The 8,522-nt window shown below is 43.8% G+C and overlaps 1 protein-coding gene across 1 annotated transcript; it reads left to right on the top strand.

Moving 5' to 3' along the window:
* Nucleotides 1-2,580: 2,580 nt before the first annotated feature.
* Nucleotides 2,581-8,522, top strand: LOC104836734 (C->U-editing enzyme APOBEC-1-like). Its single transcript, XM_010575455.1, has 5 exons — nucleotides 2,581-2,602; nucleotides 3,890-3,917; nucleotides 4,345-4,733; nucleotides 5,967-6,085; nucleotides 8,458-8,522. The coding sequence occupies exons 1-5, from the start codon at nucleotides 2,581-2,583 to the stop codon at nucleotides 8,482-8,484; spliced, it is 585 nt and encodes a 194-aa protein (XP_010573757.1). The 3' UTR covers nucleotides 8,485-8,522.

The raw sequence follows: 8,522 nt of genomic DNA, 5'->3' as shown, positions 1-8,522 counted from the left end.
CATTTATGTTCAGGAGGTATGTGTATGAGGGTGGTGGTTTTTTTTTAAAAAATCCATTTGCTGGAGCAGGTGAGATATATTCAGATGTTACCAATAGCTCAGCATTACAAACCACCTTCACTTTTATCTCTAACATTATCTTAAGCAGCTTCTGTAAGGGGAGATAATTGACAGGATGAGAAATAGAAAAGAATATTTTGATCACAGCTGTTTGAGTAATATGAAGTCCCACCCATATATATAACCCTTGTTACAGACATGTAGCAACTTAAAGGGATACTGGATTACTGCTATTTGCTCATAAAGGCCAAGAAAGGGTTTTCCCACTCAGGTATATGACCCTTTTGGAGGTTATCATCATCCCCTGATGCACTGAAGTTTTGTCCCCATAGGCAGGATGTGCAAGTTCTTCTAGAAGCATGAAAATTCACTTGTGTAGTAACCTTGTCTTTCTGATTTTGTTAGGGTTAAACCAACTGCCAGATTTGGCAGGGATTCCTGTCTTCACATTAAGCTGGCAGAAATGACAGAACGACACTTCCCTTTTTTTTCTTTTTTCGTTTTCCACCATCTCATAGAGCACATTCACCTTCCTGGAGACACCTGGAAATGTTGTGTTGCAAATTCCCTGCTTCTGCTTGGACTCGTTTTTTCTCTCTCTGCTTTCTGTGACACATTGCTGATTTTATACCAGGAACTACTGCTACTGAGCACTGCTGCTAATCAAGCCATTTCTTGCAGATCAGACTAAGCATCTCAAAACCTAATTTACAACTGCATATTTGCAGTTTTCTACTGCAGAAAGAAGGAAATTAAGAGAATAGCATAGTATCAATTCATTTCTGGCCTTACTGAGTATCATGTCCATGATCTCAAAAACACATTAGTCAAACACCTTTCAAATTTTTTTCAAGAAGTGTCTGAGTTGATCCCATTCACTCTTCCTAAGTTATGAACTAATGCAACCACGAGGCAAGAATTCTGTGCTGTGAAGTGGGTGGTGACCTTGCGGCAGCAGAAGAGGCCCTGAAGGCAGGTGCTGTGTTGGCACTGTGCTGCCCGATAACCTGCTGCGACCAGCCTTCTCCTTCACAGAAGGTCCTGCCAGTGCCTGAATCCCTGCTCCCTCTGTAGTCCACCATTCGTGTTCACTTCTGTTTGTTCTGCCCTTGCAGGAAACTGAGTATTTTTTGACAACAGAATATTGAGGGCTGGCCTCAGAGAATACAAATAAATCACTCCTTTAGCTTTACAATCCCAAGTCAGACCTGGCATTGAGGATGGCAATGGCTTTGTCCTCAGGGAGTGCACATTACTGGACGATGGCTCACCAGGGACCCATTTCTGCGGCTTGCATCAGGTCACAAAATAATTGTGTCAGAAAAACAGGGGAAATTGTAAGTGATGGAGACTGACTCAGCACAGTCATGTCTAGCTAAGCCATATGAGAAATTCTTTTGTAATCCCTTTTGCTCTGCAAGCCAGTTTGGGGTGTGTCAGTCGGAGGAAAGCTTCTCACTAGCAACTAGCATTGCTTCACTCATTTTTCAGATTAAATGGGAAATATTTTTTGCTGCATCTTGTGTGAATTACAGAACAGATCACAGGAAGGTGATGCCCAGTTCATAATGCAGAGCAGATTTCTCAGGGCACTGGAAAAAGCCTATTCTTTTTACATCAGGCAACTGATCTCTCATGACCAGTAGCTTCTGCAGATACTCACCAGCTGGCTCAGGTCTTGCTGTCAGGATGCTCACATGAGTACAGAGCTTTTCTCGGTTGTGAAGTTTCATAAATACCTGGGTGTTCCCCCACAACAAGCTGTCCACTGCCATAGCTCTCTTGGATGCTGGGCAGCTTGCTCAGGGTTAGCCTGAGAGTGTCTACCCAGTTGCTGACCACAGCTGTAGATGTGTCCTCACACACATTGAGGGTCTGCCTTGCTTACGTTAGGACCCAGGTTCAGGGGTGGATGAGTGGACCTTGGAAATCCACAGAATGGTCCCATGAAGGGAAATGGCAGTAACCATCACCACCTGCTGGAGATCCATAAAATCACAAGCTTTTGCAGATGATGTCTTGTTTCCCTCTCTCCACCGGGTACTGCTCAACTTTCTGATGACAGCTGGGTGCCAGAAAAGTTATCTGCCATGCCACAGCTATGTGACTTGATGCCATTTGTGTAGATGCTTTTTCTCCCTTCTTGCATTGGGGTGACTAGAGAAGACTTGCTTTTCTATTCTGGGGCTAGGGGTAATAAAGAGATAAAATTTCTGTTCTGCACTGCAAAAAAAGGGCTCACCTGTTAATTCCAGCTTCTCGCAGGCAACCTTGTTTACACCCCCAGATCTACTTCTGAATGGGAGTCACCCTCCTTAGCAATTTTTTGCTGCCAGGAACTTGCTTTCGGTTTCCCTGAGTGGGGTGGTTTATGCGCGTAAGAGCAAGTCACCAGGAGGAAATAGTTGAGTAACATTACCGTCCAAACTTCAGTGTTTGGGAACAGAAACTGAAACAAATGTAAGACTAATAAAGAGACATCCATCCCTCAAGAGACAACAGACAAATCCAGAAATATCCATGGCTGCTGTCGCTGACAGAGGTAAGTACCTGTATGTGAAAAGCAGGTCTAGTTCTCCATATTCGGTGTAGATATTTATTGTAGTTGTATCTAAGGAACTGATGAGTACAGCCAAATGTGTGCATTGGCACATGAAGATATACAGGAGATACTTGTGGATTTTGTGTGTTATCTCTTTGAATGCATTACCATATCTTGAGTCTTAGGTCCAGCTTCAAAATATTAATATAATTTTGTTAACCCTCACGTGGCATTAGGCAGGAAGAATTCAAATTCCAAAAGACCTCTTAATGTGGAAAGAGATCTCAAAGGCAATTAAGAATGGAGAAAATTAGTTGGCTTATCTTTTCGCCTATTTTGTTTTCAATGCAATAAAATATTAGAAGATGCCTCTTAAAGAACTGGTGCAATAAGGCTGTGCAAAGAGCTGATCAGGTCTCTGTTGATGTAGAAGACTATTTTATTCCTGCTGAAATGTAATTTCACTGTGTATATTTCATAATTCCTCATCTTAAAGAACTAAGAGCTGTGGAAAAATACCTTTAGTATCTTAATTCTAAGTAAATGAATTCTTTTCTTCAATAAAATGAGGGTTCTTAGATCCTTAAGTTTGCTCTGGATGGACTTTTACAAAAGAAATAACTGTCCTTGATCACCCACAGTTGTTTTCATCTAGACCCTCAGCTAGGAAGGGATGAATGAGTCATAGGGTCAAACTTCTTTGCCATCACAAGAGACAAAAATGTATATAATCAGGCAGGTCTGTGGCAACCCATAGGTATTTGGTAGTCAGAAATCACCCTCCTATCTGCACTGATATTTTTCCCTCGGCACTGATATTTTTTCACCTTTTGAAACAGTTTCATACTAAGAAAAGAAAGAACCATTGGCTGTGGAAATGTTTTTGTCTAGATTGACATTATGAGTACCAACAGGAAAATAGCTGAAGTTTTGCCAATAGAAGTGGTTTGGAAGATACAAAGGGAGAAGAGATTTTATTCTGCTCTTTCATTAGTCAGGGAAAAGCAGATGCAGTACTGCTGAAATCAGTGAAGTTAAACTTGAGTGAGATCGCAGTCAGCCCTAATGTGTTCAAATGAGTAAAGGTTCATGTACAGCATAGTTTAAACAACCATCAGGTTCAGCTCCCGGGTAGAAATCCACCACTCCCGCATCCCAGAGTGGCTGCCTTTTTAGATAAAAGAGATTTGGCAGGAAGTGTATGGACTGAAAGGGGCCAGGAGGTGTAGAGGAAATTTTGTTCTCTGATCTGCTATCCCTAGTGACCGACAATTCTGTTCCATCTAGATGCTGCACCCAGAGAGAACATCCAAGGGTAAGAGATACAGTTCTATCACTGTGTGCTGCCCGGGCCCCATGGCAATTTCCAGACATAGGCAAAGCTAAGAAGCCTTGTGCCTTGTTTTCTTCTTACCATCCCTTTCCCTGATCTTCCTTTCCAGTTGTCTCACTGCTTTGACCAGTGCTGATCTCAGAGTGGTGATGGGGTTGCTTACTCTCCCAACACCTCTCAAGGAGGTGCTGTGGGTGTTTCACCAGGGCCACTCTAAGGGAATAATTCTGAAGCCTTCATCAAATTCCAGATTTAGATCATTAGATTGCAACATTCTTCAAGCTGCTTATTTGTGATGGGAAAGGCTGAGAGTGGGAGGCTTGGCTGATGTTGAGAGCAGGCAATGCACAATGGGACCAAACAACATTGAAGTGGTGGGATCATAGTACTGCTGGTACATTTGTCGCAGGTGGAAGCTACAGCCAAATGACTTCAAAAGAAATTATTTGCCTGGCCAACATCCAAAGGTGGTGTACCTGCTGTACGAAATCAGGTGGAGCAGAGGTACCATCTGGAGGAACTGGTGCTCAAACAATTCTACCCAACACGCTGAAGTCAACTTCTTGGAAAATTGTTTCAAGGCCACACCATCTGTTTCTTGTTCCATCACCTGGGTCCTATCTACTACCCCCTGTGGGAAATGCTCCAGAAGAATTCTGGAGTTCCTGAGGGTACATCCCAATGTGACCTTGGAAATATACGCAGCCAAGCTGTTCAAGCACCTGGATATCCGTAACCGAAAAGGTCTCAGGGACCTGGCAATGAATGGAGTCATTATACGTATCATGAATCTTTCAGGTATCCCAACTGCTCTTTGGCTTTGTCTAGATGTGGATTGAAAGTTCTGGGATTATGTGCACTCTCAGCAGTTGTGCTTTGTAATAGTGGTGATGACTGGCGTTGGGGAGGACTAGTGAGTGCAAAAGTGCCGCTCTCTTCTGCCTTATTTCTTCCACAGTCCCATACAGCAGCAGGACCAGCATCGTCATTTCCTTTTGCGAAATCTGAAGGAGAGTTATGTCTTTCTCTAGCCATCCACGCCTCCTTTATATACAGTAAAAAATCCTGAGTGTAAGATAGAACCTGTCCCTTCTAGCATATATGGGCAGATCAACTTGCCAGCTGCAGCAAGTAACGGGTTTACCTTGATAGCTGGAGGAGACAATATCTAAAGGATACTTTCAGAGGATGAATCACAGAGGACATCTTGCATGTGTGTCTTTTAATATGTATATCTTGCTTGTCTGTTGATGCTTAGCTGTAAAAATAGTCCAGACAAGTAGCTCACAGAAAGGAACATACATTTGAAGAGATGAATCTCACATACCTGCCTGGATACTTGCTACTGGAGTGTGCAGCTAGAAAACCTACCAGCTCAAATGTAAACTTAAAGGACATTGCTTATCTTGGGGAACCTGTCTCTGGGATTATACCACCAGAGCATTGACAGAAGCTCTGGCCATCCTATCAACACTAAGATCAATATGAAACTGCTAAACGTTAGGGTGTTCACTCCAGGTTTTCCATGATCATCAAGGTAAGTCAGACAGATTCATGACTGAAGCAACAAGTTTATCGTCTTAGCCAAAGCTGCTGTGATCAAGCGCAAGGCTGCCAAAAGGTATGCCTGAACAGCCCTGATTGCACATGCTACTTCCCTTTTCAATCGCTCCCAAAGAAGCAGCCTGCCACTCACTAACTCCTTCTCCCTTGGCCAACATGCTCTGGCTTTATGCCCTGATCTGCTATCTGTGATAGGGGTTGCCCAAGCCACCATAGTGATCTTTCTCTCTTTGGCAAATCCCCTTTTTAGACATATTGCTATTTGTAGAGTTTTGGTTCCCCTTTCCACTAACTTATTTGTGTATTTGCAAGTCATTGTTAGTCCCTTGCATGAATACCCTCAGATGAATATCTTTCTCCTGCCCTTTACCGTTGTCTTACTGAGAAAGAAGTGACTCACTGACATATTCATGAAGAAAGAACTGGGCATGCCATTCATCAAGTGTGACTGGATATCTCTCTTTTCAGATTACAGTTACTGCTGGAAAACATTTGTTGCATACCAACATGGAAAAGAGGATTATTGGCCCTGGAGCTTCGCTTCATACATCTTTCTGAATCAGGCAGAGCTCTCTCATATCCTTTTGGTTAGTATGCACTTGAAGAAAACACTGAGAGAGAAAAGTAATGCAAAATCCTAGGAAAAGGAGGTTTGGAAGATCCTGGCAATAGTGTTAGCAGAAACAATAGTAGGAAAAATAAGCACGGGCTTGATGCTGCATGAACAGAGGGCTGAGCGGGCAAGAGATTGCCAAGGACTATGATCCTACATTGTGCCTTTGTGGCCAGGAGTAGAGAAAAGATTTAGCAATACTCTCACTTTTTTTACTAAGGAAATGGTAAACTATTTCAACCCTTTACATGGATCAGCTACAAGTTCACTAGCTTGCAGCTTACTGGAGCTATTTGATCCCAAAAGCTCCTTCAGCTGTGTAAACATGATTCAAGTACACTTGTATTGCCTCTCAGGACAAGGCCACTGATTTTAGTTAAGTTCTGAGCAAGTTCAAAAGCCCAGATGGGTGGATTCACTTTCAGAATCAGAGCTTACACATAAGAGTATCATATGATTGAGATCTGCATTCCCTATTTCTTGCAATCCATACAACTGCAAAAAGTTATTTCTATGGCCTGGTATCCTACTATACAAGAAAGAGAAGGTGGTCTATTCAACAGGAGAGAAGACCAGGACTGGAGTTAACTTCCTGGCTCAGCCACCCTTTGCGGAGCAAGCCAGTTCTTGAACTGGTCCCTATATGTAGAACAGGGGCTAGCAGAATGGACAGCAGGAGATAGAGGAAGGGATGCACAGAACTACGTAATACAGACAGGAACCTAAAAGTCTAGAAGGAGGAAAACTAACCTGTTTGTAGGATGCTATAAATGCCTTGTTTAATTTCTGACTGAGGAAAAGGTATGCATTAGCATTCATTTCAGTTCCATCCACTCCAAACTTTACACAGGTCTTTTAATACCGCAGATTAGGTATACCTCAGGAAAGGACCTGACCTTTCTAATTCTGTCTGAGTAAGACATTCAGGTGACAGGATACAGTCAGTGGCATTATCCCGCCAGTCAGCTGATCTAACAAAGTAGTTAATGCAATGTAACTGTTTAGGAGATATTTTTCCCTTGGCTTTCAGCCTTCCGGAGTCTCCTAATGTCTGAGATGATTAAATAATTTAGCAGCTTACGCACAATCAAATGCATAGTGTGATGCTTACCAGGGAGCTGAACAGAGCTGTCTGCTAAATGCTTGTGAGTACTGACAACATGCAGCTGACTCAGCACAGTTCCCTGGGCAGCAGGACATGGCAAATATGCCCTTCAGGTCTTGGTTTTAGAGACAGCTAACAAAAACCTGTCCCTCCCTGTGCCCCTGGCATCCCTGTTGTTTACCTGCAGAGTCCTGGTGCCTGGGAAGCTTGCACTGGGACACTCATGCTGAGAGTCAGGCACTTGCTCAACTGCTCTGCTGTCTCGGCGAAACTCAAGCCACCCTAAAATGAAGGTGAATAGGGCCCGTTATCAGTAGTTCTGACTAATCACTAACCCGCCCAGAAGGAATGGAAAGGTCTATGCGCTCAGCCCTTGTGAACACCCAGCCCCATTGTACTAATTACACAGGGGTGTAATGAGGAGAGTGAGTTCCAGGCACATGCTCCAGAGAAATACAGACCATTGCGTCAAGTCATGCCCCCCTGGCATAAGAAAGACAGTGAGGAACTGGAGAGGGTTTGGTGGAGTACCACTGTGATGGTCAGGGGGCTGGAGCACTTGCCTGACGAGGAGAGGCCGAGGGAACTGGCTTTGTTAGACCTAAAGAAAAGAAGGCGAAGGGGGATCTAGCTGAAGCGTCCCACTACATAAAGGCAACAAAGACCGCCAGGCTCTCCTCAAAGCTGCACAGAGGGAAAATGAGGCAACAGGCACAAGCTGCAACAGGGGAAATTCCAACTGGAAAGAAGGAAGAAGTCTCCCCAACAGTGGTGCCGTACTGGAGCCAGTGCCCAGAAAGGCTGTCAGACCTCCATCCCTGGAGATGCTGAGAACTTTCCTCTAGAGCTGCCAGATGTAGCTTTGGAGTTAGCCATGCCACAAACACGTTGTTGGACTAGAGACCTCTAGACAGCCTTTCCAACCCCCCAAATTCTGCCTTTCTACAGGATCTAGCTCCACTTCCCCCGAATTCAGCTACGCAATCTGCCACCTTTTAAATGCTTCTGTTTCTGACCGGTCTGGCTTTCTAGGAGGGGTTTACATGGCACAGTAAATTCCGAGGTGCTATCCTGTTGTCTGGAAAGCTGTGACCCAAGGGAGATTATCTAACATGCTGAAGGTGGATCAGAGCGATCTGTTGGACTAGATGCTGTATTTTGAAACTCTGGATCATGTTGAAGAGACAACTTAAGTTTTTAGCACCTAATTTTTAATGTTCATGTTTCTTTCTTCCTGCTAGGGACTTCCTCCATTGCTGGCAAACTGAATACTAACAAGCATTAGCAGCATGTTTCAAGCTCACTT

This window comes from Haliaeetus leucocephalus, unplaced genomic scaffold (assembly GCF_000737465.1).
Source record: "Haliaeetus leucocephalus isolate CR32 unplaced genomic scaffold, Haliaeetus_leucocephalus-4.0 Scaffold473, whole genome shotgun sequence".
NCBI lineage: Eukaryota > Metazoa > Chordata > Aves > Accipitriformes > Accipitridae > Haliaeetus > Haliaeetus leucocephalus.
This window is presented reverse-complemented; position numbering and strand designations above follow the sequence as displayed.